Source organism: Vulpes lagopus, chromosome 4, assembly GCF_018345385.1.
Source record: "Vulpes lagopus strain Blue_001 chromosome 4, ASM1834538v1, whole genome shotgun sequence".
Taxonomy (NCBI): Eukaryota; Metazoa; Chordata; class Mammalia; order Carnivora; family Canidae; genus Vulpes; species Vulpes lagopus.
The window spans coordinates 20,660,034-20,687,115 of record NC_054827.1 but is presented as its reverse complement, the minus strand read 5'-3'; the positions used below and the strand labels follow the sequence as shown (position 1 = coordinate 20,687,115).

The following is a 27,082-nucleotide window of genomic DNA, read 5'->3' as shown; positions in this document are numbered from 1 at the left end:
TAGTATTCAGGAGGCCTAAAATTATAATTTTAATCTTTCTCTAAAATCACCATGTTATTTTATGACATAGCACATCACAGAGATGACATTTAACTTGTGCACGGAAGAATGAGCAAGATTTTGAAGTATAAGGAGTGTAGAAAAAGTCATTCTACGAAGATGCAACAGTAACAAAGGCAGGAGTGTGTAGAATGTGGTCTTCAAAATGGTTTGATCACATCCTTTCAAAAGAATTTAGAAGACTGGATATCCCTTTGTGCATCTTAAAGTAAACATCTAAAAGTTTTCATTATAAGCTTAAATGTTGCAAAGATTACAATATTCACCAAGTTATAAATATTGACATTAACAAAATAAAATTCACAGCATTCCTATAAATATTTATAAATATTTCCAAAGGAATGGAAATCAGAGCCATCATTATCCATTAAAAAACAAACTCACAAACAAGAAGGAACTCTTCTTTTTAACAATTGAATATTTTATATTATCTTTTTATCTTCCTGAACTTCTATTTCCATTATGCTGCCCCCAAGGGATTTAAAAATTATACTTTCTAAAAAATCATTATTTTTTTAAGTTTTAATTTTTTTTATGTTATCTCTACACCCAACATGAAACTTGAACTCACAACCCTGAGATCAAGAGTCACACACTCTTCTGACTGAACCAGCCAGGTGCCCTGAAATTATATTTTTAATGAAACTTTTTATTAAAAAGTAAATTTTCTATTGAAATATAGTATATATATATATATATATAAATCACAAAACAATGTCTCAATAAATATGCACAAACAATATATATTTATATAATAACCACCAATCAAAACAAGAAATGGATCATGGACTATTTCTAGTACTCCAGAGCCTTCTTCAGCCCTCTTCCACTATCCTGACTTTTTACCTGAGATATTTAATACACCAACCAACTTCATGGTCAGATCATATATAAAAATAGAACTCTAACCTATAACCTTCAGTATGTCTAGGAAACCAACCCCTTGTGTATAATAAACACCCCAGGGAGCCAGCCTGGACCTCTAGGAGGTCAGACTGCTATCTCTAGTCAATCCAGGAGTCCAAACAAGAACTTCTTTAACAACTGGTCCCAAATGGAAAGGACTTGATTAAAAATTGACATCCACCTAATTTTTGTTCCTGTTTCCAACTTAGGACCAACTACAGAAAGTCAAATACGCAGCCCTAACCAATTACAGAGATGCCCTCCTTTTTTTTTTTTTTTTAAGATTTTATTTATTTATTCATGACGGACAGAGAGAGAGAGAGAGAGAGGCAGAGACACAGGCAAAGGGAGAGGGAGAGAAGCAGGCTCCATGGAGGGAGCCCAACATGGGACTCGGGACATGGGACTTTTTTTTTTTTTTTTTAATTTGTTTATTTTAAAACAGGAAACCCAAGCTGAATAGAAACCACAGAAATTACATTGACGAGATTTTTAGTTATCTGCCAAGAAAAATAAAGCCCCCAAAGAAATAAAAATCAAACCCCAAACCCAGTTAAAAATCAAAATCAAAAACAAAAAAATTAAAAAACACAGCGACAGCACATACAGCCATGGCCCTACAGAGGTTGGAGGAAGATGCTGGAAGAAGATGCCGAGTGGTTCAGGCCTCAGTAACCCCTTCCCGCTCAGGGCCCTAAATCACACTGGGGAATGGGTGCCAGGGCCGGGAGGGGAGGTCTCCAGGATCACACCCCAGCCAAACCGCTGGGCCACCAGGGCTGCCCCAAGATGCCCTCCTTCTATTTAGCTCACCTACAGCTTCCTCCAAGCCATAACCTCCAATCGAGGGTTACCTGAGGCCTACCTTTTTTTCTACTATTACACTTTGCTATTCCTCCACCTGCCTTTAAGTCTGTCAAAACTAAGGACTCCTGGGTGGCCCTTGGTTGAGTGTCTGTCTTTGGCTCAGGGCATGATCCTGGAGTCCCCAGATCGAGTCCCCGGATTGAGTCCCACATCCAGCTCCCTGCGTGGAGCCTACTTCTCCCTCTGCCTATGTCTCTGCCTCTCTCTCTCTGTGTGTGTGTGTCTCTTGTGAATAAATAAATAAAATCTCTTAAAAAAAAAAAAAAAGTCTGTCAAAACTCAAGTGGGAGTGGCTTACTCCCTTGTTATATGGTAAGCTAAGAAAAAATAGCCTCAGCCTGTTCTCATTTGGTTGGTCTTTATTTCCACAAACCCAAATATATTAGTTTTGTGTCTGGATCCTTATATTGTAAAATTCATTCATGTTATGTATAGAGGTTATCAGTTCATTTTTATTGATATATAGTATGACTGCATCACAAAATAATCTGTTTAACTGTTTATAGATATTTGGTCTCTTTCCAACTTTGGGCTTTTATGAATAAGGCTGCCACACACATTCATATATGTCATTTTGTGAATATATGTCTCTTTGGAACTGCTGGTCATAGATAGGTGTATTTAGTTTTAGTAGATACTGCTGCTTTGATAAAGTAGTTAAACCAATTTAACCTCCTACTGGCAGTATAATCAGATAGAATTTTATCCTAATATATTTTTTATGCTTCAAAGTCTCTGCAAAAAAGAGTTGTATGGATTGAAATTTGATTTAAATAAGCCTCTGACCATGAGGCTATATTAAAATTTATCGTTTGCACTGAGTTATCATTAGTTATTAGTTGTACCCAATTGATCAAAATAACAACATATATTATGAATTTGAGAAAATAGTAGTAAACATGAAAAAGTGAAAAGCAGAAGTGTATTGGTAAAACATTACTTACAGAAATAAATAAGGTTTTAAAAAATTTGTTTGCAAGTCTGTGGATTAGTACTATTTATTGCTAGAATAAGATAATATACAGCAACATTTTATTTTTTATTTTTAACTTTGCTTATAGTAAGTATTAAAGAACTATGACAGGAATAGGAGTTTATTATCACAATATCATTTAATTGTTTGAACTCCTTTTGAATAAATTGCATAGTGATCTATTCACAAAACAATTTTTAAATGATCTATAGCTGACAACTAGAGCCTGTCCTCTTTCAATACTATTGAAAGCAAAAAAATGGGGATAGAAGGGGAGAGACCTCTTTTCTTTCCTTAGCTAAGATAAAAGGCAATTGTCCTAATAAAGTCAGGCAAGAACAAATAAGATTAGCCTGTATCTTAGGCACTTCTTCCAAGTTCATCAATTTTAGGAAAGAACACAGGATTGTTGAGATTTTGGAAATGAATTTTTTGTGTGTGTATTTTTTGTTGGAGTTCAAAATATTTTTTAAAAGATTTTATTTATCTATTCATGAGAGACACAGAGAGAGTCAGAAACATAGGCAGAGGGAGAACCAGGCTCCACAGGACCCAAGGATCATGCCCTGAGCCGAAGGCAGACGCCTTCAACCACTGAGCCACCCAGGTGTCCTGGGAGTGAGCTCTTTTAAAGCCATTTGCCTATGTAGTCCTTGGGGGTAAACTCCAGTTTGAAATCTGTTATGTTATAGCAAAGGTAAAGGGTTTGACTTAGCTCCAAGTCATTATCCCAGATTGGACCTCCTTTGGAAACTAGGAGTCTGTGGACTAAAGACAGTGACATGCCTAGTGTTGTACTTTACTGTTAAACAGACCTGCGCAAGCTGCCTGTCAATATGGTCCCCTTCCCCCGCCTGCACTTCTTCATGCCCGGCTTCGCCCCACTGACCAGCCGAGGCAGCCAGCAGTACCGGGCCCTGACGGTGCCCGAGCTCACCCAGCAGATGTTTGATGCTAAGAACATGACGGCCGCTACCTGACTGTGGCCGCAGTATTCAGGGGCCGCATGTCCATGAAGGAGGTGGACGAGCAGATGCTGAACGTCCAAAACAAGAACAGCAGCTACTTCGCCGAGTGGATCCCCAACAACGTGAAAACAGCTGTGACATCCCACCCCGGGGCTAAAGGTGTCCTCCACCTTCATGGGCAACGGCTCGGCCATCCAGGAGCTGTTCAAGCGCATCTCAGGGCAGTTCACGGCCATGGTCCGGCGCAAGGCCTCCCTGCAGGGGTACACGGGTGAGGGCATGGACCAGATGGAGTTCACAGAGGCCCAGAGCAACATGAATGAGCTGGTGTCTGAGCACCAGCAGTACCAGGGTGCCACGGCGAGGGGGGGGGGGGAGGTGGCCTAGAGCTGATACCTGGTAAAGCGCCTGGAAGCCGTGTGAACTCTCTATTTATTTGCTCACAACCTGTTCTCTGATAGCCGTGTCTCTGTGTGCACTCGCTCTTTTTCCTGTCTGGACATCACATGCTGTACAGATGCCACCATTAAAGCATTTTCATAGTGAAAAAAAAAAAGTCATAAAATATATTCTGATTCTAAAATACAGCGTCAGTATTTTACAGTGTGTATCAAAAGTGCCTTTGTCATATGTAAAAAGGAGTCTGACTAAAACAAGTCGGGGTGGGGGTGTTAGGACCTAGGCCTATGGTGAACACCCCACAGTTGCTGGGCTGCTCCTTCCTCCAGCCAGAACCCCTGCTGAGCTGGAAGGGGTTTCCTTGGGGGGGAAGGAAGATCAATCTTCTGGGAGGGAAGTGGTTCCACTGGGCCCCTGGCTCCAGACTTCTCCTCTGCACGCTGGGTCACGGGTCAGTCACTGCCTGGGCTGCCACCTGCTTGCTGTGCTGGGAGGCCTCGGAGGCCAGAGCGTAGGAGATGTTGATGATGCGCTCCTGCTCCTGCAGCTGCGAGTCCAGGTCGGCCACGCTGTTCCGGTCCTGGCCTGAGGTCGGCTGCAGGTTGCACATGCTGGAACGAGCAAGGATGTTGCAGATCTTCTCGGCTTTGCGATTCCGCGCCTGCAGCTCCTCAAGGCTGGGCGGTTCCTCAGGGTCCAGCTCCACGTAACGCTCAGGGATGGAGACCTTCTCAGGTTTGGACAGGCTCTCTGCTGATGTCCGAGTCATAGTCTTGAGGTTCCAGGTCCAACTCAGTGACAGGCATGGCCTGCACTTTCAACCAGCCATTGTCCTCCTTGTCCTTTCTTTCCCCTTGCATCGCCCGTTCCAGCAACTGCAGGTCAAAGTCCTGCTCGCGCTTCCATGAGCCGAGATCTCCAGGGAGAGGCTGGCTGAGGCGGGACGAGGGCAGACCCGTCCTCTCTCCTTGGCTCAGCGTCCTCTTGCGCTCCCGGACCAGGGCCTTCTGGTGTCGCTTCATGCGCTCCAGCTGCTCCTCCGCACTCATCTTGCCCCGCTGGTGGTCCCCTGAGTACAGGCGCTCCAAGGTACTCTTGGGTCTAGGGAAGGTCACCTTGCTGCTCGCAGCATTTAGACCCCTCCGGAGTGTGACGTAGGGAGCAATGGTGGACGACTGCTGGAGCCTTGATGTGGACCCCGAGAGCCCTCTGCCTGGCAGTGTCTGGTACCTGCTGTCGGGGCCCACTAGTCCCAGGGAGGGCTGGGCCATGTCCCCACTGAAAGTCTCCAGCTCCGGCTCACTAACGTAGTCGCGCTGGATTTGTTCATTCATGCATTCAAAAATCGCACTATTCTGTGTAGTGTGGACTCAAAGAAAACAAAGTCTCTACGTTCCTGGAGTTTACATTCCAATGTGGGGAAAGACACATAAATGCAAAAGTATAATGTCAGTTAGTGATAGATACTATAAAAAAGGTAAAACAGGGATTATTCTAGACAGTGTGGATGAAAGCCCTGTTTTACCAAGCTTACATTTGAATCCTGCATAATCCTGCAATGAATCGATTGCATAATTTTAGGTAATGAGTGCTATATGAAAGTTAAGTGTGTGTGTGTGTGTGTGTGTGTGTGTGTGTGTGTGTGTGAAGAGTAAGGAGTTTAGTTTTTAGAAGGGGTTGTCTAAGAGATGAGACTAATGCAGGCAGGCTGGGCCTCAGGACCCAGAGAGGGACCAGCAGGACTTGACTTGACTAGGTGCAGCAGGATAGAAATCAAATGTGAGCCAATAGGAAGTGCAGCAGAGTTTATTGAAGATATATAGAGAGTACAGGTATAGACAGAGTGTTCAGAAGACTGGGAAAGCAAAGGAAAAAGAATCTCTGGGACCTGGGGTTTTTTATTAACAATTGTAGTCTGGTGCATGTGTCCTCTCAGGTATCTAGAACTGGTCTGAACAAGCACAGGATCTAGATATTCATCATAAGTCACTTATTCTCTAGAGCCAGGAGATCTTGGTGTTGAAATGTCTAGTGTCATTCGAACAGACACATGATGGCCTTGCCTGGTCATTCTTAACCAGTCATTCCTGAAGTGTTATCTCTAAAGAAATCATTAACTCCTTATCCTTTACAAGGAGGACATGCATTAAGGCATGTATGTGTGTTTGTGGATGCAGATCCTAGCAAAGAATAGAAAGTAGGAAAAGGAGCTAAAAAAACAATTTCCCCCCCCCCATGGGTTCCCTTTCTGTTTCCCTATGGCAGGATGACATCTTAGAAGGTCTGAATAAAGGGATAAGGTTTGCCATGTGAACATCTAGCTCTGTGAAAAAGGTGAAGAAACAACACTGTGAAGAACAGAGGGAGTATGTTTGACATATTTAAGGAAAACAAAGAAACTAGCCTGGCTGGAGCAGAGTGAGAAAATGGAAAGTAGGAAAAAGGTAGCCAGGCACAAAGTAACGTAGGGCCCTAAGGGTGAAAATGATTGCTTTGAATAATAGTGAAAGGGAATAGAAGGGAAGGGAGAAGAAATGGGCAGAAAGGGAGACAGAACATAAAGACTCCTAACTCTGGGAAACGAACTAGGGGTGGTGGAAGGGGAGGAGGGGGGCTGGTGGGAGTGAATGGGTGACGGGCATTGAGGGGGGCACTTGACGGGATGAGCACTGGATGTTATTCTGTATGTTGGCAAATTGAACACCAGTAAAAAATAAATTTATTATTAAAAAAAAGAAAATGATTGCTTTGTATGCTGAGGACAGAGAAAGTACTTTACACTGGTTTATGTATTAAAAGGATCACTCTGGGGATCCCTGGGTGGTGCAGTGGTTTGGCGCCTGCCTTTGGCCCAGGGCGCGATCCTGGAGACCCGGGATCGAGTCCCACGTCGGGCTCCGTGCATGGAGCCTGCTTCTCCCTCTGCCTATGTCTCTGCCTCTCTCTCTCTCTGTGACTATCATAAATCAATAAAAAATAAATAAATAAGCTTAAAAAATTTAAAAAAATAAAATAAAATAAAAGGATCACTCTGGCTCATTTACCAAGAACAGAATATAAGAAGGCAGGATTCAAAAGTCTTGGATTAGGCTGGTAGAGGAATTTGGTAAGACTAGAAGCAAGGGGAGAATGGACTAGGAATGATGTCCAATGCCTTTCTAATGAATGCTAGAGTTACAAAATGAAAAAAAAGAAAACGATTTCTTAAGTCACTATAGAGGCTGAGTAACTTGGAAACCAAATATGGATGGCAGTATGGTTGGAGTGGATGGGCAGCTCGGAGGCTCTGAAAATTGGTAATGAGGAGGATGACCGTGTCATCAACCAGATCCAAGACCTGACCTTTACTGCTCGTGGCCACCTACCTTTGTCCTACATTTTATTAAGCTCTTCCTTCTTCCTTATCTCTTAACTCTGGCAAATGGAAAGCAAAACCACCCCTCAAACACCAGCAACTGCCCTGACAAGACCTCCCGTCAGCCCAGACCACTCAGACCAGTTCGAGCATGAGTCCCTGACTTGCACCTGTGCAGATGGGCCATGGGGTGACCTTTAAAATGACCAGTAATTATCTTTATCTCATTATAATACTAAACCTCTGCCCTAGGAGGAGCACAAGCCTCATTTACATAATATACAATGCATGTATAGGCATGTTTCCTTAAGATGCATGTGTGACCCTATGCCCACATCTATATATGACAAGGATCCCCTTTTAAAATAATCCTCCTGACCCTGAATAAAAGGAACCCATCAGCCCTTGCTCAGAGAGTGAGGGCTTCAGAAGTTATTTCTTACAATCTCCGTATTTCCTGAAAATAGTTTCCTATATGCAACAACTCATTTGGTCGTTTCCATCTGTGACTCAGCAAGGAGTGAACTCACATTGGTTCGGTTACAGTGGTACTGTTAATTACAAGAAAATAAAATAAGTTTGGAATACAAAGGGACAGATGGTGAATTTTGATTTTGTCGAGTGTATCTTGATATAGATGTTTAGTTGATATAGACCGTAAATTTATTCTTGTCTCCAGATAGATAAAAGTGGAAGTCACTTTCACAAGTCTCAAGGAAAAAGGAAAGGGCTAGTCTTTAGGTTGCAATTACTATGGGCACAAACATTCACATAATAGTGGAAAATCAAAAGCTTGGGAGATAGAGAAGAGAGATGTATTTGTAAATTCCTTTAAAAAAAGTGGCATAGCATAGTAAATGATAGTGGCTATTGAGCAAGACTGCCAAAGTTCAAATTCCTGGTATACCATTTTCTGGTTGTATGACATTGAGTTAGATCTCCTGGCCTAAGTTTCTTTTTATGAAAATTGTTACACTAGGATTTATCTGGGTGTTATGGAGCAGGAGTTCTTAATCTGGAGTCCATGAAATTTGGGGGGGATCTGGGAAACTTGAATTGACAGAAAGTTAACCGTATTTCTATTAACCGCTCATAAAGCTCTTTTTCCCCCCCCAATTATAAAGCAGAACGCAAAGCATGGTAGTATTAGCAGTACATATGGTTTTGTTTTCTGTAGAAATTACAAATAATTTCATATTATAATATAGCAGTAGTAGATAGTTTAAAATATTGTTTATTATCATTGCTGTTTCAATATTATCATACTTATTAGAATTGCTATTAGATACATTGCTAGGCTTCATATGATTGCAGAATTTATTTACAACCCTTATGCTACTTAATTGTTCAGGATCCTATAATTCTGTGCTTCTTGATCAATCATAATTACATTGTAAAGTCTGAATATTTATTTATTTTTTTTAAGATTTCATTTATTTGAGGGAGAGAAAGAGTAGGGAGGACAGGTAGAGGAAGAGAGAGAGGGAAACAGACCCTTTGCTGAGCAGAGAGCCTGACACAGGGGAGATCGTGACCTCAGCTGAAAGTAGACTATAACTAAGCCACCCAGGCGCCCCAAAGTCTGGATGTTTTTAGGTTGGCTCTTTTTTTTTTTTTTTTACAGATTTTATTTTTATTCATGAGACACACACACACAGAAGGAAAGACAGAGGCAGAGGTAGAAGTAGGTGTCCCTCCCCCACCACCACGCAGGGAGCCTGATGAGAGACTCCTCCCAGGATATATCAGGACCTGAGCGGAAGGCAGGCCCTCACCCATTGAGCCATCCAGGTGCCCCTAGGTTGGTTCTTACACCTCCCTTTGCTTTCTAGCATTCCCCAAATACAAATGTTTGTTGAGCCGTTGAAAGGAGGTGACTTGTCTTAATTTTGATAATGGCATTTCATGCGATGCCTTTGTATCTTATGAATTTAGTTTTTTTTTTTTTTTTCAGTTAGAAATACTGTTTTAAGACTGGGCCAATAGAGTTCATTAGACTATCAGAGGTTTTCATGATACAGGAGAATTCTTGAGGGAGAATCAATGCTACACTAGAACAGTAATGGAGGATCCTTGGAAGAAAGGCAGGCAGGGACAAGGGGCCCTGTCCTACGAGGAAACCACCCTTCAAAGCCTTTTCAGCCACGTGCAAGGAGCCCTCCACCCTTTCCCACGGGATAGGTAGATGACAAAAACCTGATTGGACGAAGGGGGGCGTGGAGGGTTAATCAGATTAAAAGAGCCCTCCAACAAGCCCATACCCCTCCCCCAGATCTGAACCCCAAATTGGCAACCCTCTTGGCTCCCCTCCCTTTCAGAGCTTTGTACTGTCGACAATTCAATAAACTTCGCTTTGCTCCCTCACCTCTTCATCCTTCCACTCAGCCTGACCAAGAACCCAAAACTGAAGCGAAAGAAATCCCCTAACACTACCTGGCCCCTATCAGATGTTCAGTAAACCGTCTGCTTCTATTGTTCTTAAAATGTCCAAAGACCAGGAATCCAATTCCGGCCTTTTCATTTTTGCATTCCCAAGCGTCAGTACCGGGGCTCGGCCCTCGGGCAGAGGATCCACTCCTCGGAGGCTGAATGAATGGGGGGGGGGGGGGGCGTGGCCTGAGGGCGGCTCCGCTGGCCCCTCCACCGAGACTGCACCCAGCAGCTGTGAAGTTGCAGGCGGCTACTACGCATGCACGGGGTTGTGTTCTGTGCATTAGTTAGAGGCTTGGGAGGGCTGTACGGGAGCCACGGCTGGGGTTCCAAAAACGTCCCAATGGCAGCAACCGTGACTGCCCCTCGGCCCGAGGGGCCAGGGGTTTACGAATTCCTTAGCAGGCTCCTGCATCATTGCAGAAGGCGATCAGGCCCATCTGGGGCTCCAGGTGAGCAGGCGCTTACTCTGGCTGCACTCCAGAGGCCCCGCACACTCCCGGGACCTCGCGCGGGGGTCGTAGCCGCAGCGCACCCCGCGGGCCGGCGAGCGGAGCCGCCGCGCGCTCGCGGCCCGCGCCCTCGCCACGCCCACTTCCTGCCCCATCCCGGGCCTTCCCGGGTCCCGTCTCCTGCTGAACCGGATGCGCCGTCAGTTTCCTCCTCCGCGTCCTCCGCGGCCTCCGCTTCCCCGGCGAAGCCGCAGGCACCCGCGAGGGCACAGGCAGGGGCGGCCGGCGGCTGTTCTGGCAGGAGTCGGACGCCGGTAGGAGCTGGGCGCGCACGGTTACCGAGCGTGGAGGAGACACTGCCCTGCGGCGATGGGTGCCAGGGGCGCTCCTTCACGCCGGAGGCAGGCGGGGCGGCGGCTGCGCTACCTGCCCACCGGGAGCTTTCCCTTCCTCCTCCTCCTGCTGCTTCTCTGCATCCAGCTCGGGGGAGGACAGAAGAAGAAAGAGGTAGAATGAATCCCTCGGCCCTGCAAGTGGGCCGGGGCGGCCGGGGCGGCGGGGGCTGGCTGGGGCGGGCGGGGCGGGCCGGGCGGGCCGGGGCGGCGGCGTTGCTAGGCAGCCGGGCCGCGTTGCTAGGCAACCGGGGCGTGGGCGGCGGCGGCGGAAGCGCTGCGGTGAGCGAGCGCGGAGCTGCGGAGGCCCGTGGGCCTGGCGGTCGCGGCTGTGGGGTTAGCCTGGTGTTTTCTCAAAAGCGGTGAAGCGGCCCCTTTTCACTCTGCGCCTGAGCCTCGCACACCTTTGACCCTCAGAGGCCGAGCTTTGTGCTCTTGAGTCCCTGAAAGGGGTGTGTTGGGTGCAAAAGTAACCTTTCCGGAGTATTTGCAAACCTCCGGAGGACTTTTGGTTTTTACGTTCAGGTTCCCAGTTCCTTTCGTTATTCGCTTTCAGGAAGCAGGGCAGCGTAGTAGAAATGTGTTTTTTCGTAGTTTATATTCATAGTGACACATTTTTAACATTTTTAAAGCTGTAGGTTTTTCTTTATGTTGAACTCCTAATGGTGAGAATAAACTCACATGGATTAAATTTGTTTGTGAAGCTCACCTGATTTCAATCTTAGTCCTCTAAGAACTTTGGCTAAGAGGGTTGAAGTCACTATGTTTAAAACAGAGTTATTTGTGATTTTAAGTTCTCCGCCTTTGCCTCGGATACTCAGTCTAGCAGCATCAGAAAAACAAAATTAGTGTGGAAATGGGAGTAGTGTTTGTAATCGTACAGTATTTTAGTAAGAGTATTGGCTTTCAATCAAGATAGTTCCCCCCCCCCCCGTGAAGTATTATACACCCGTGACTCAAAATCTAATTCGAGTTTAAAATAGTACCACAAATTTCTTGGTAGCTGGGTAGAGAGTGAAAAAACAGCTTCATGCTCAAGATGATGTTTCTCTTTACTTTTTGTCTGAAACATCTCTGAACTCAATAGTAACTTCTTCCCTTTAGCTTTTTAATTTTAAGGTGAAAGTAGGCCATATGAAATTCTTTGTAGGGATCTGGTAAGAGGTTTAGAGAAGGACTGTTAAAACTGTATTTACAAATACATATATACATATTAATACATACATATAATTTAAAGGTATATTTTTTAGCGTTTGGTATTTATATACCACATTCCAAGAGTTTTAGGTGTCCAAAGTAGTTCTTGAAGAAGAGAAGAGATTAAAAAAAAAAATTTTTTTTTGTCCCTCCCCCTGCAGATTGCCACATTGGAGGGCAGTAAAAAATGGTGAGGAATTCCATGGAAGTTCTGATGTTTTGCTTTTTAGATCACTGTTGGGGCACTTTGGTAGCTCAGACCCTTGAGCTTTTTTTTTTCAGTTTAGGTCATGATCTCAGGGTCTTGAGAGGAGCCTTGCCTGCTTAGTGCTCAACAGGGAGTTTGCTTGAGATTCTCTCCAGCCTTTTCTCTCTGCCTCTTCCCCCACCTTCCATCATGTTGATATAGTTTCTCTCTAAAAATAAATCTTAAAAAAAATAAAAAGGAAAGAAAATCACTGTGGTCACAGTAACTTTCAGTTGGAAGGAAAATCTGAAAAGCATGCATCTTCAAGGTATCTTAGTATCCAATTATACACTACTTTTAACAGGTGAAAACATTTGTTAATTTAGTATAGTTATAATAACATCTGTTCCATTAACATTTTTTATAAAAGATGTTTTAAATGAAAAATTAGGGAGAGAATTGTTAAGGATTAGAAAAAGGATGTCTTCCAGAACTGCTTTTATTAAACTGGAGAGTCTATTACTACTATGTGGTAGTATTGCAGACTATACATATTTAAGGAAAAGAGCAAAATAACAAATATTTGAAGTTTTAATGCTTTACTCAGTGAGCACACATGTGGAATGTAGTATGTGAGAATAAACTCACTTAAGTTATACAAATTTATTTGTGAGGTTCAGATCACTTGATTTCAATCTTAGTCCTTGATTTAGAGGGCTGTGGTGTCTTTCAATACTGGAAGAAAAACATTCTTTATTAGAAATATTGGAAAGTGGTTGGTCATCATTATGGTACATTTCTAGGGGCATTCCAGGGTTGTTTTGAACATGTTACTTCATTCTTTGCTGAGTTTAGAACCTGATGCCCAATACAAAATTTGATACCATTGAACCAGCAAGTACAGCAGTTGGAACTTAGTTTTTACCACAATAAAAACTTATTACACAATAAAAACTTACCACTTATTACTGTCATAAGTCCTAGAGGAGTTGACTTGGCATGAGTAGTGTATCCCTTCATACGGAGGAGGCCACACTGGCATCCTCAGTTGAATGTGGAACCAAGATTGGACATTAGTTGCTTTTAAGGAATAGTTACCACCATAGGTTTTTGGGTCAGATGGTCCAGTTACAACTCAGTCACTATTTAATTGTATAAGATGCAAACCACTTTCCTGAGTTTTAATTTCTTTGTTTTAAAACACAGGTATAATACCTACATCTCACAGTTGTCAGTGGGATTAAATAAGACTGTATATAAACTACTTAGTGCGGTGCTTTGAACATAAGCAGATGATCAATACTGGTAGCTATTATCATGTGTTCTTTAAATGAGAGCAGTAGACATGATGAGATCCTAAAATGTGATAAAATACTTGTCAAATTTTTTTTGCTAAAGAAACTGATTTTATCATTATTGTAAAATATTTACTAGAATAAATTGCCTATTATGAAATACTGAGTTCCAGACTTTTAACATTGTTTTAGAACTTCCCAGGAGGAGACTTTTGCAATGTGGAAGAATTGGTGGTATTCATGGGTCTGTGTGTCAGTGTATATATTTTTGTATCTATTTCTTTGTAAAGACATTTAATTCATTAAAAAATAATTTTGGGGGATCCCTGGGTGGCTCAGCGGTTTCGCACCTACCTTTGGCCCAGGGCACGATCCAGGAGTCCTGGGATCGAGGCCTGCGTCGGGCTCCCCACATGGAGCCTGCTTCTCCCTCTGCCTGTGTCTCTGCCTCTCTCTGTCTCTCTCTCTCTATGTCTATCATAAATAAATAAAAATAAATCTTAAATAAAATAATTTTGTTATATTCTCTAAGAATATAGTGAAAAGCAATAGATACGTGACTAGGAAAAGAAGAGTGGAGATATTTATAGTCACTTTCTTTAATTACATTGAATACAGTCACTACACTAATTTTTGAATCCTCATGTAAAGTGATATGAATTTGTGAGTGTAGTTTCTTGGTGGTATATCATTTACATATGTAGTACCTTATTTTTTAAAAATTTTAACAGCTTCTGTATTTTTTATGTTAACATCAATCAACTTCATTTAGAATTGTTTTGATATGTAATAACACCTAATAATATAAAAGCACAAATTCGGTAATTTCCAGTGGATTTATTAGCTTTGACATCATCAAATGAAGCTATTGTAATAAATTATCTTTTAAATTAGTTAATAGGCTATGACATGTAGGTGACAATGAATATCGCAATTATGAAAAATTGAGCAGCTCATATTTTTGTGAAGTATTATGATTGCCCAAGTGAGATTGCCTCTGACATAACTTATGTATGTCACTAACGTTTTTAAGTATATTTTACACTGAGATGTGTATATCCAGTTATTTTTTTAGTGGCGTGGCTGTGAAATACTTTACTATCTTAGCAAATGAAGAGGAGGGAGAGTATGGAAGTAAGCAGTGGATTTTACCTTTAAGGGAAGAACTTAAGTTGGAGAATAAGTTTGTAAATATATGAGCACAACTTTAAGAAATGCATAGTAATTATGTATTAATGTGTATACATATAGATCACAGATTATGGGATGTAGGTAGTTTCATCTAGGCTTTTTTTTTTGACTCTAGGCTAGATTTTGTGTGCAGTAACTCCTTGGTGAGTAACTGGGAGTAACAGGTCTTACTCAGAATGGCCAGAACTGCTTGTCAAGTACTGTGAAGGTTCAGCTGCGACAGTTTCACAGATAGGGCAGATTGCATGGAACTCCTGGGTCACAGGTGGACAGCTTATTACTCACAGCAGCCGATTTGCCAGAGTATCAGCATTTGTGCTGATGACGCAGGCTAAATGACCCCTATAGGTGTAGGCAGTTCTGTGGCAGGAGAAGAGCCTTGAGCTTAAGGAGCTGCTCATCCTTTATAATGGGCCAGAAGCTTTTTTGACCTTTGACCCAGAGGGTGACATGAACTGGAAAGGAAACAAACCTGCTCTTTATTCTGGAAGGACACTGTCTTCCAAGCCTTCTGTGCTATATACATCCTTGAAAAGGGGTCCAGAACAAAGTCAGTTTGCTTGCATGTTATGTCAAAATCTATGAAGAATTATCTCCTTAAGTAAGAGATAAAGAGCAACTTTGTCAAAAGATAATTTTGGGATATTTTCCTTCATGTACCTACACCATCAGTACATTCAGTCCCATATATGTAGTGTGTTCTACATGGAAGATGCAGAGAAAGGGAAAGAGCAGAATGTGTAACCTGAGCCACAGATTTATAGTTGTTAATCTTCTGCCACATTTACCTTTGCGTTTTTTCAATATGCAGTGAGTTTGGATGAGTGTGATCTGTATGCCAGTGACTGACAGTTACTTTGGTGGTCTCCAGGGTTTATTTGGCAAGTCAGACTATCTTACGATTGCATTTTTCCATAAGATTCCCTCCTGGAGCATCATGATAATTCCACCAAGATAGAAAATTTACCTTTGGCTTAGTATGGGAGTGGCTGTTGATCCCCTGCTAGAGAACAGATAGATGAGGAACAAATGTACATGTTATGTAACATTGAGTACCTGTGTGAGAGTGTGTGCGTGTGTTCATCATGCAATGAGGGGACCAAATACTGTTTATATAAGTATCTACTTTTTATTTTACCTATTGAGCAAGTTTTCTGCAGCTTCTCAGATTGAGCATATCTAAAGGGAAACTCATAATCCTTCCCTCTGTGCATCTGTTTTCTCATTGCTGTTAACAGTGCTGTTTTATGGGGAACAAATTTTAACATACTAGAACCTCATTTTTTTAAGTAATTACTTGCCAGTATAATATGTCTTTGCAGCTCTTATCCTGTACTTTGCACAGTGTATGGCTTTATGTACTTTCTTGAATTGTACATAAATTTAAGGAGAATATCTTGAAAACTAGGATTTCTCTCTTAATATAAGCTATGAAAAACATTTAGTTTGAATATTAAAATCTCAAAAATGATTCAAGACAATAGGTAATATAAATTTTTTTTTAAATTTTTATTTATTTATGATAGTCACAGAGAGAGAGGCAGAGATACAGGCAGAGGGAGAAGCAGGCTCCATGCACCGGGAGCCTGATGTGGGATTCGATCCTGGGTCTCCAGGATCGCGCCCTGGGCCAAAGGCAGGCGCCAAACCGCTGCGCCACCCAGGGATCCCAATATAAAATTTTTTTTGTAGTAATTGCTATCTGTCTGTCTTCCCTGCTTGTTATCTGTTATCTAAACTTATGGAGTTCTTCAATATCTATGATAAAAGTCTTAACATAGAAAAGTAGAATTCTGAAGCCCTTTATGAGCTGAAAAAAGTTAATAGAAGGAAGGCTTTTATTAGTATGTTTATTGTTACAAAGTTTTGGTTGATCATGTAAAGATACCTAATTAGTTTGACATTTAGATATGAAAAAGAAATTTTTTTCTACTAAATGTTACCACGAGAACTCAACTATCTTTAATGAAAAGGATCACTTGAGTATAGGTTGAATAAATTGTAATACTGATTTTATTAAATGGACCTCTTTTGCTTATTTCAGAAGTGTATTCTTAGAGATAGCTTAACATTGCAACATCATTTGACACAACTTTTGGAAATATATTAATTCAGAGTTGTCAGTGCTTGGAAAACAAACCATTGGGAAATTAGTTCACATGAGTATTGTGGTAAAACTTAGGGTACAGAATTCATTACAAATTGTGGAATTTGTTCACTATTCATATTAAATATTAAGTTGAGATACTTTAGGATAGATAACTCATTGAATTAAACTTGGAAGTTGGAAATAAGTCTGAATTATCTTAGAAAATGAAAAAAGTAACATGACTTAATTAGCCTCGTAATTGCTGTAACTCTGGACTCCTTGTTATGTGCTAATAAACTTAATATTGTTTAAGACATTTTGAATTGAATTTTCATATTTTTTATTTGAAAGCATTCTGCTGAGGAAAGTTATTTTGGATTAAGAGTTTTACCCATGATTGTTATTTACCCAACTTGTAAGGAAAGTTATTTTGGATTAAGAGTTTTACCCATGATTGTTATTTACCCAACTTGTAAGTTTACAGCCTTACTCCAAAGATTTCTTTCTTTCTATACTGTGAATAGTAACTTAACAATTACCTAGCTATATGACCTGCTTTGTGAATTAGATAATAAATATTAAAGGTTATTTACACACACACACACACACACACACACACATATATATATATATAGCTCTCCTTTGTCTTTGAATGTTAATGGTCATTATTACAAGTCTGCATATGTTTTGGTGTTTTTGTTTTTTAAAATATTTTATTTATTTATTAATGAAATACTGAGAGAGAGAGAGAGAGAGAGAGAGAGAGGGAGAGGCACAGACACAGGCAGAGGGAGAACTGCTTGCAGGGAGCCCGATGCGCGACTCGATCCCGGGACTCCAGGATCACTCCCTGGGCCTTAGGCAGGCGCTAAACTACTGAGCCACCCAGGGATCCCTGTTTTGGTGTTTTTTTTTTGGTTTGTTTTTGTTTTTGTTTTGGTGTTTTTGAAAGTGAATTTTTCCATGTGTTCCTTATAGGAAAGAAATTGGAAATTTATTACATGTCTTAAAAGCCCAAGAAAGAAGAGAATGAATAAATTATGCCTTAGATATATTTACTGAATGCTATATTCTATGTGAATGCTTTTAAAAAAATACTTCTTTTGCTTTTTTGTATGTAATAGATTGCTACATATTTTCATTTTAAGGACTACCTAATAAAACAGAGGAAGACACCTTTGTTTTGCAAGTGATCATATTTAATATGATGTTTTGGTTTACATTTGAGTTGAAAATTAAGCGAAAGAAAAGTTGGGACCCTCCCCCCTCCAAGGATGAGGGTATTGTGCAATGCTGATTGTAGCATGTTTTTGTTTATTTATTTATTTTTTTTTGGCATTGGAGCTTTCAAAGTGAATAAAAGATTTTTCTCATGCTCAGGAAAGTGATGTGCTATGTCTTGCTATTGTTTCCTGTACATTTTCCTCTTAGAGACTTTATGGGAAGAAAGAGTGGCTGAAAAAAAAAAAAAGAGTTGGCTGAGTTAAGGTGTAATACTAACATAATGGTACTCTAATTAAATTTAGCTTCCTCGTGATGGATACATGAGCCACATGCTTTGATGTTGGAGCATATTCCAAATTATAAAGGGAGTCATAACCATAGATTTTTTTAAAGAAAATATTGCAGGGCAGCCCTGGTGGTGCAGCGGTTTAGTGCTGCCTGAAGCCGGGGGTGTGATCCTGGAGTCCCCGGATCGAGTCCCACGTTGGGCTCCCTGCATGGAGCCTGCTTCTCCCTCTGCCTGTGTCTCTGTCTCTCTCTCTCTCTGTCTCTGTGAATAAATAAATAAAATCTTTAAAAAAATAGTTATAAAAAAAAGAAAATATTGCATTATGGAATGGTAGAGTAGGAGTGTCAGGTTTAGGATAAATAACAAGGTTGGGACTAGAAGTTAGGTTTCCTGACACTAGAGTTTATATTTCCATATGCCCATGCTCAGTTATGCTGTCAGAGTTGGCGCCCCCCTTCACTACTTTTATTATACTGTATTTTCTGCTGTCTTTTCATAGCTGATGTTTAACTTTATAACTTCCTCTTCATGGATATTTGTTTTTTAAAAGCCTAATATGTAAACATTTGGCAAGTAAATCCTGTTAATGCTGCTTAGATTCCCTTGAGAACATAATTTATAAAATTAAGCCATCTGTTTCTTAGGAACCTGTTTAAATAAATGAAGTTAGGCTACGGTAAACCTTGGTCACAAGAATCAGAACTCTAAAATGACACAGAACTCAAACCAGTGCCTCCTGTAATCCCTAATACTAAGTCAGGTGTGCTCACAGATCTATTTGCCAAAGCCAAAAATCCGGGCACATTTCACTTGGTCTCAGACCTTTACTTGTGAATTTTTGGACACTCTTCCCCCACCCCAGCTAAAGCTCTCCTGAAACTTCTCTTACCTGATGCTATCTTTGAGGAGTACTGTTTGCATACTGTTTAAATGCCCCAGGGTGCCATCCCAAGGTTCTTTGTGTGCTACTAGTGCTTTTCCTGAGTGAGCCTGTGTCTGACTTTCTGTTTTGTTCTTTCTCCACTCTTACATGCTTCCCTTATGTGGCAGCTTAAGTCACTTACCTGCGCTGCCCCGTTTTGGATGAGGAACTCCTCCTCTGTGCTCACACGAATGGATCTTTGTGCTTATTTCTTTATAACACTTAATGTGAATTGTTGTCTGTCACCTGTCATTCCTATTATTCTACAAGCCTTTGATGAGGCTTGTTTGTTTTTTTCTTCATTTCTGCACTCACAAGGCAAAGTATAGTGCCTTGCGGTTGGTAAATGCTTACTGAAGTTATTTTGGTCAAGTTACTTAATCATTCTAAGTCTCTTCCTTATCTGCAAAATGGAGATAGTATGTTAGTCCCTACTGTAGAGCTGTGAGCCTTACACGAGATAATCCTGTAAAGTACTTAGCAGCACAGTGCATGGAACATAGTAAATGCTTCGTATTTGCTTTGGTGCTGATACTGGGGGAGTGAGTTGTAGGATGTATTATGGCTTATTTTGCATGAATAGCACAAATTGATTTGACATTACAAGAGAAAAATTAAAAACTGATGCATCCGATGTGTGTCATTTTTGATAAATAATTTGTTTTCCTATTTGACAAGTTAGGGCTCTTGAGATTGTCATTATTTTCTTTATTGCCAGACATAACGGGTACTTTTACTACTTGATTTTTATATAGCATTTGATATCGTTGGCTACTGCTTCCTCACCCTCCCCACTCCCAGTTTTATTGACATAATATTTTGAATGTTTAAGGTGTACAACATGCTGACTTGATACAATTATATGTTGGAAAATGATCATCACCATAGCCTTAGCTAACACCTCCATCACATCACATAGTTACCATTCCCTTTTTGTGGAGAGACATTTAAGATTTACTCTCAAAACACCTTTCAAGCGAATAATACACTATTGTTAAGTATAATCACGATACTGAGCATCAGATTACCAGAATTTACTTTTTAACTGGAAGTTTGTTCCCTTTGACCAGTATCTTCCCATTTCCCCCACCCCCACCTCCTGTGACCACCACTCTACTCTGTTTCTACAAACCTTTTTTTCTTCGATTCCACATAAAAGTGAAATCATACAGTATTCGTCTTTCTCCATCTGACTTATTTCACTGAGCATAATATCTTCAGTGTCAATCCACATTGTTGCAAATGGCAGGATTTCTTAGTTTTACTATGGCCAAATGCAATATTTTCCTCTGTGTGTGTGTGTGTGTGTGTGTATTTGTGTGTGTGTATGACATGGTATATATGCATTGTATGTAATACATATTTATGCACATTCACCATTGCTGCTTCATATTCATCTATCAGTGGACACATTATTTTCATGTCTTGGCTGTTGTAAATAATGGTGTTATGAATACAGGGATGTAGATACCTTTTTGACTTAGTGTTTTCATTTTGTTTGGATGTATTCCAGGTGTGGAATTATTGGGTCACATAGTAATTTTATTTTTAATTTTTTGAGTCTCTATTGTGTTTTCCTTCTTCTTTTTTGCCCTCTATTCTGTTTTCTGTAGAAGCTATACCAGTTTGCAGTCCTACCAGTAGTGCATGAAGGTTTTCTTTTCTCCACATCCTCACCAGCATTTGTTATTGCATGTCTTTATTTTTTCTAGTTTCACTTAGAAATAATTGGTATACATCATTATATAAGGTGTATAGCATTATTGTTTGATTTGCACATATTAGAAAATGATTACAATAGTTTTAGCTAATGCCTGTCTTCTCATATAGATACATTAAAAAGAAAAAAAATCTTTTAATGAGAATTCTTAGGAGTAACTCTGTTAACAATTTTTCTATACATTATACAGCAGTATTAGCTATAGTCATCGCGTTGTATATTACATCTCTAGTACTTATATATGAAAATTTTTACTTCTGACCATATTCTTCCAATTATCCCACTCTACCTCTGGTAATCACGAGTCACAAGTGTTATCTCCTCTATTTTTTTTTTTTTTTAGATATATAAGTGAAGTCATATGGTATTTTCTGTTTTTTTTTTTTTTTTGACTTGTTTTACGTAGCACAATGCCCCCATGTTGCAAATGGTAGTATTTCCTAATTTTTTTTTGTGGTTTAGTATTATTCCATTGTATATATATGCCAAAACTTCTTTATCTAGTCATTTACTGATGGACACTTAGGTTTCCGTGTCTTGGTATTGTAAATAATGGTGTTATGAACATGGGGGTGCAGATATCTTTTTGAGTTGTGTTTTTGTTTTCTCTAAGTACATTCTCAGAAGTGGAATTGCTGGGTCATAGGATGGTTTTGTTTTTATGTTTTTAAAGATCCTCCATTCTGTTTTCCATAGTGGCTATACTGGTTTACAGTCCCATCAGCAGCATACTCACAGCTTCCTTTTTCTATATATACTCACCAGCATTTGTTTCATGTCTTTTTGATGATATAGGCAGTCTGACAGGCATTACTTTTTTGTTGTTATTCATGACCATCCTAACAGGCATGAGGTGATATTTCATTGTGGTTTTGATTTGCATCTCTTTAATGACTCATGATGTTGACCATCTTTTCATGTACCTGTTGTTGGTTTTTTTTTTTTTTTTTTTTTTACTTTTGGGGGAAAACTGTGTATTCAGGTTTCTTGCCCATTTTTTACATTGGATTTTTTTTTTTTTAATTTTGGCTATTGAGTTGTATGAGTTCTTTATATATTTGGAAGATTAACTTCTTATCAGCTGTGTTGCACAAATATGTTTTTTTTTTTCCATTCTATAGGTCATTGTTTTCCTTTATTGGTGGTTTCTTTTGCTGTAGAAGCTTTTTAGTTTTATATAGGCTCATTTGTTTTTTATTTTGTTGCTTTTCCTTTAGATGTCAGAGCCAATTATTGCTAAGACCCATGTCAAGGACTTTTTGTACCTGTTTTCTTCTAGGGATTTCATGGTTTCAGGTCTTCTGTTCAAGTGTTAATACATTTCAATTTAATTTTTGTATATGGTGAGGACGCCTGGGTGGCTCAGCAGTTGAGCATTTGCCTTCAGCCCAGGGGAGTGATCCTGGAGTCCTGGGATTGAGTCCCACATTGGGGTCCCCACAGAGAGCCTGCTTCTCCCTCTGCCTGTGTCTCTGCTTCACTCTGTCTCTCTTGTGAATAAATAAAATCTTTAAAAAAGTTTTTGTATATGGTGTAAGATGGGAGTCTAGTTTCATTATTTTACATGTGACTATCCAATTTCCCTAGCACCTTTTATTGAAGAGATTGTGTTTTCTACACTGATTATCCTTGGCTCTCTTGTCAAATATGCAGTTGACTGCATATGCTTGGGTTTATTTGTGAGCTCTTGATTCTGTTACATTGATCTATTTTTCCGGGTTTATTTTTTATTTTTTATTTTTTATGCTGGTACCATACTGCTTTGACATATAGTCTTAGAGTGTAGCTGGAAATTAGGAAGTGTTATGTCTTATGCTTTGTTCTATTTGGGATCTTTTGTGGTTTCATATACATTTTAGGATAGTTTTGTCTACCTTTGTAAAAATGCCATCAAAATCTTGATAGGGATTGTATTGAATCTGTATATAGTTTTTGGTAGTATGAACATTTAACAGTATTTTTTTCCAATCCATGAACATGGGATACCTTTCCATTCTTTGGTGTCTTCTTCAATTTCTTTCATTCTTGTAGTTTTCTTTCAGTCTTAGGTTTTCACAGGGGCTCCTGGCTTATTCAGTTGATAGAGCACATGACTCTTGATCTCAAGGTCACAGGTTTGAGCCCCATGTTGGGTGCAGAAATTACTTAAATAAAATCAATCTTTTTTTTTTTTTAAGATTTTATTTATTTGAGAGAGCAGAATGAGCAAGAGAGAAAAAGAGAGAGCACAACAAGGGGGAGGTTTAAGGGAGAGGGAGAAGCAGGCTCCCTGCTAAGCAGGGAGCCTAATATGGGGCTCAATTCCCAGGACCCTGGGATGATGATCTGAGCTGAAGACAGATGCTTAATTAACTGTGCCACCCAGGCACACCAAATAAAATCAGTCTTGTAGTTTTCAGGGTACAGATTTTTCAACTCCTTGGTTAAGTTTATTCCTAGTATTTTATTGTATTTATTGAAGTGGGATTGTTTTATTTTTTAGATAATTCATTATTATTTGTAGAAATCTTTGATTTTTGCATGTTCATTTTGTATCCTGCAACTTTACTGAATTTGTTGATTAGATCTAATAGTTTTTTGATGGAGTTTTTAGAACTTTCTATGTATAAAATTATGTCACTTGCAAATGGAGACAGTTTTACTTCTCACATTTTGATGCCTTTTATTTTTCTTGCCTGATGGCTCTGGCAAGGACTTTCCAGGAGTATGTTGAATAAGAGTGATGAGAGTGGGCACTTTGTTTTGTTCCTGATCTTAGAGGGAAAGCTTTTAACCTTTTATCACTGAGTATGATAATAGCTTTGGGCTTATTATCTAAGGCCTTATTATGTTGAAGTATATTTTTTCTATAATTTGCTGAGTTTTTTAATGAAGTTAAATTTTGTCAAATGCCTTTTCTATATCTAGTGAGATAATCATGGTATTTTTTTTTCATTCTATTATGTGTCACAGTGATTTATGCATGTTGACCCATACTTGCATCCAAGGTAAAAATTTCACTTGACCATGATGATGATTGATCCTTTAAATGTGTTGTGAACTCAGTTTGTTAGTAGTTTATGGAGAATTTTTGCATTGGTATTAGGAATGTTGGTCTGTCATTTTTTGATACTGTTCTTTTCTGGCTTTGGTATCAGGGTGCTGCTGGTCTTGTAAAATGAATTTCACAGCATTCTCTCTCTGATTTTTTGGAAAACTTTGAGAAGCATCCATTGATTGTTTAAATGTTTGGTAAAATTCATGAGTGAATACATCTGGTCCTAGGCTTTTCTTTGTTGATTTTTTATTAAATTTCCTTACTAGTAATTGGTGTATTGAGACTATTTTTTTTTTTTCTGATCCAGTCTTGGCAGTTTGTGTCATTCTAAGAATTTTTCCATTTCTTCTAGGTTGTCCAGTTTATTGGCATGTAGTTATTCTTAATAGCCTCTTACAATTCTTTTTATTTCTTGGTATACATTGTAATATTTCCTTTTTTATTTATGATTTTGTTGATTAGGGCCATCTCTCTTTTTCATTGGTTAATATACCTAAAGTTTGTCAATTTTACTTTTTCAAAGAACGAACTCTTAGTTTGGTTAGTATTTTCTATTGTCTTATTGCTCTCAATTTCATTTATTTCTGCTCTAATCTTTACTGTTCCTTTTGCTAACTTTGCACTCATTTTGTTCTTTTTCTTTAAGGTGTAGAATTAGGTTATTTGGTATCTTCTTAATATAGTGGTTATTGCTATGAATTTCTCGTTTAGACATGCTTTTGCTGCATCCGATAGGTTTTGGTAGATTGTATTTACATTTACATTTGTTTGAAGATACTTTTTTATTTTAGCTTTGATTTCATTTTTGGTACATTGTCCAGCAGTATGTTAATAATTTTCATATAATTGTGAGTTTTTCAGTTTCCTCTTATTAATTTCTAGTTTCCTATTATCATGGCCAGAGAAGATACTTGATATGATTCTAGTCTTCTTGAATTTGCTAAGACTTTTTTTTATATGTTCCATGTGTGCTTCAGAAGGATGTGTAGCTTGTTGTCAGAATGTTCTGTATATGGTTGTTAGTTAGCTTCATTTGGTCTACAGTGTTTTCCAAATCTACTTTTCTTACTCTATGGCTGGGTGATCTATCCGTTGACTATGAGGTATTAAAGTCCACAACTAGTACTGTACTTGTGTTTATTTTTTTATTTTAACTCTGTTTTTTTTTTTTTTAATTAGATGCTCTGTTAATGGGCGTATAAATATTATGGTTATTATAAACTTTTGATTTATTGAGCACTTTATCATATAGTGCTCTTCTTTATCATTGTATACCATTTTTAGTTTAAAATCCACTTTTTAAAAAGATTTTATTTATTTGACAGAGAAACAAAACATGAGCAGGGGGAGTGGCAGGGAGAGGGAGAAACAGGTTCCCCACTAACCAGGGAGCCGGATGTGGGACTTGATCTCAAGGACCCTGAGATCATGACGTGAGCTGAAAGCAGATTATTGACCTACTGAGCCACCCAGGTGCCCCTAAAGTCCCCTTTCTAATACAAGTATAGCAAATCCTGCTTTTTTTTCTTTCTTATGCTTGCATATCTTTTTTTTCCCCCTTCATTCTTAGTCTATGTCTTTGAATCTAAAATCAGTGTCTTGTAGGCAGCATGTTGTTGAATTTTGTTTTTTTAATCCATCAGCCATCCTGTGTCTTTTGGTTGAAAAATTTAACCTGTTTCCATTTAAAGTAATTATTATAAGTAAGGGCTTATTATTACCATTTGTTATTAGTTTTCTGTTTTTGTAGATCCACTGTTCCTTGTTTCTTACTGTGGTGTCTTTTTATGTGTGTTATTGTTTGTGGTGTCATTATGCTCTGAGTTACTTGTGTTCTTTTGTGTAATTAGTATAGATTTTTCTCTAGTGGTTATTTTGAAGTTTACATAGAAGATCTTAAAATTTTGGCACTGTATTTTACACTAGAAACAACCCAATTTCAATAAAATTCTTAAGATTTATATTTTTACTTCTCCCTCTCACATTTTAGAGTATTGATGTTGTAATTTACAGGCTTTTTTATACCATGTAGCTGATAACAGATTTTCCTAATTATGGTTATTTTTACACCTTTTTTAGAAATTTAAAACTAGATTTGTAAGTGAATTATGCACCACCATTACTCTGTTATGGAATCCAACTTTGTATATTGACCATTACCAGTGAGTTTTATACTGCCTTCTCATATTTTTACGATGTTGATTAGCATCTTTTGATTTCTACTCAGAGAACTTCCTTTAACTTTTCTTGTAAGGCATTTTTCATGGTAATGAATTTCCTAAGCTTTTGTTTTTTGCTAAAGTCTTTATTGCTTTATTTTAGAAGGATATCTACAGTGTATAGTATTCTTTGGTGAGGTTTTATTTTGTTTTTGTTACTTCCCTTCAGTACTTTGAATTTTTCATGACATTCTCTTCTGATTTGAAAAGTTTCTGTTGAGAAATCCACCTGTAGTCTTATGGGGGTTCTCATGTATGTAATTTCTCTCTTGCTGCTTTTAAAATTCTTTGAATTTTGACAGTTTAAGTAAAATGCATCTTTGTTTAGCTATATTTGGGTCTAACCTATTTGGGGTTCTTTGGGCCTCATATATCATAGACAAATTGTGCCACGAAACTTGGTTTGTAAATGAATAAAACTACTGATCAGGACTACTCATTGGGCTCTGCAGGTGGGAACGTGGTGCATTAGCACCCTATTGCTGGTCATTGGAAGTCTCTGTTTTCTTCTCCATGTCAAGAGAATGTGTCCTGCAGATTCTTCTGTGATCCCTGTAGTATAAAGCCATATGGGGGCTCTAACAAATAGACCTATAGTGCTGGGGGAGTTGGATGTCCCCTCTGGGCTCTTTCCATTGGAGGAACTATAGGCTCAGGAAAGGCCTTTCATCATGGTGTGTGCTGGCCTGGGGAAAGGGCAGTGTGGATAGCACATTCCCTTTATCCTTCAAGTGCAGTCCATTTGTCTTGTGCATGGAGATACCTTACTCTTGAGCACTAGGTTTCTCTCAGTGAATTTTGTCTATGAATACTTGTTAGTTCTTGTGAGAGAAAGTAAAGTCAGGAATGACCTTTATTGCCATCTTGGTGGCATCAGTGCTCCCAGTTTTCTTTTTAGTGCCCTTATCTG

General features: G+C 39.3%; 1 protein-coding gene across 2 annotated transcripts in view; it reads left to right on the top strand.

The window, feature by feature from the left end:
- Positions 1-10,585: 10,585 nt before the first annotated feature.
- Positions 10,586-27,082, top strand: part of TUSC3 (tumor suppressor candidate 3) — a 220,663-nt gene continuing 204,166 nt past the window's right edge. Inside the window, exon 1 of one of the 2 annotated variants that reach the window (XM_041752465.1) lies at positions 10,586-10,917. In XM_041752465.1, coding sequence (XP_041608399.1) covers positions 10,780-10,917 — 138 coding nt within the window. In that variant the 5' untranslated portion in view covers positions 10,586-10,779. The remainder of the gene's footprint in view (positions 10,918-27,082) is intronic. The other variant, XM_041752466.1, reaches the window with a different exon arrangement.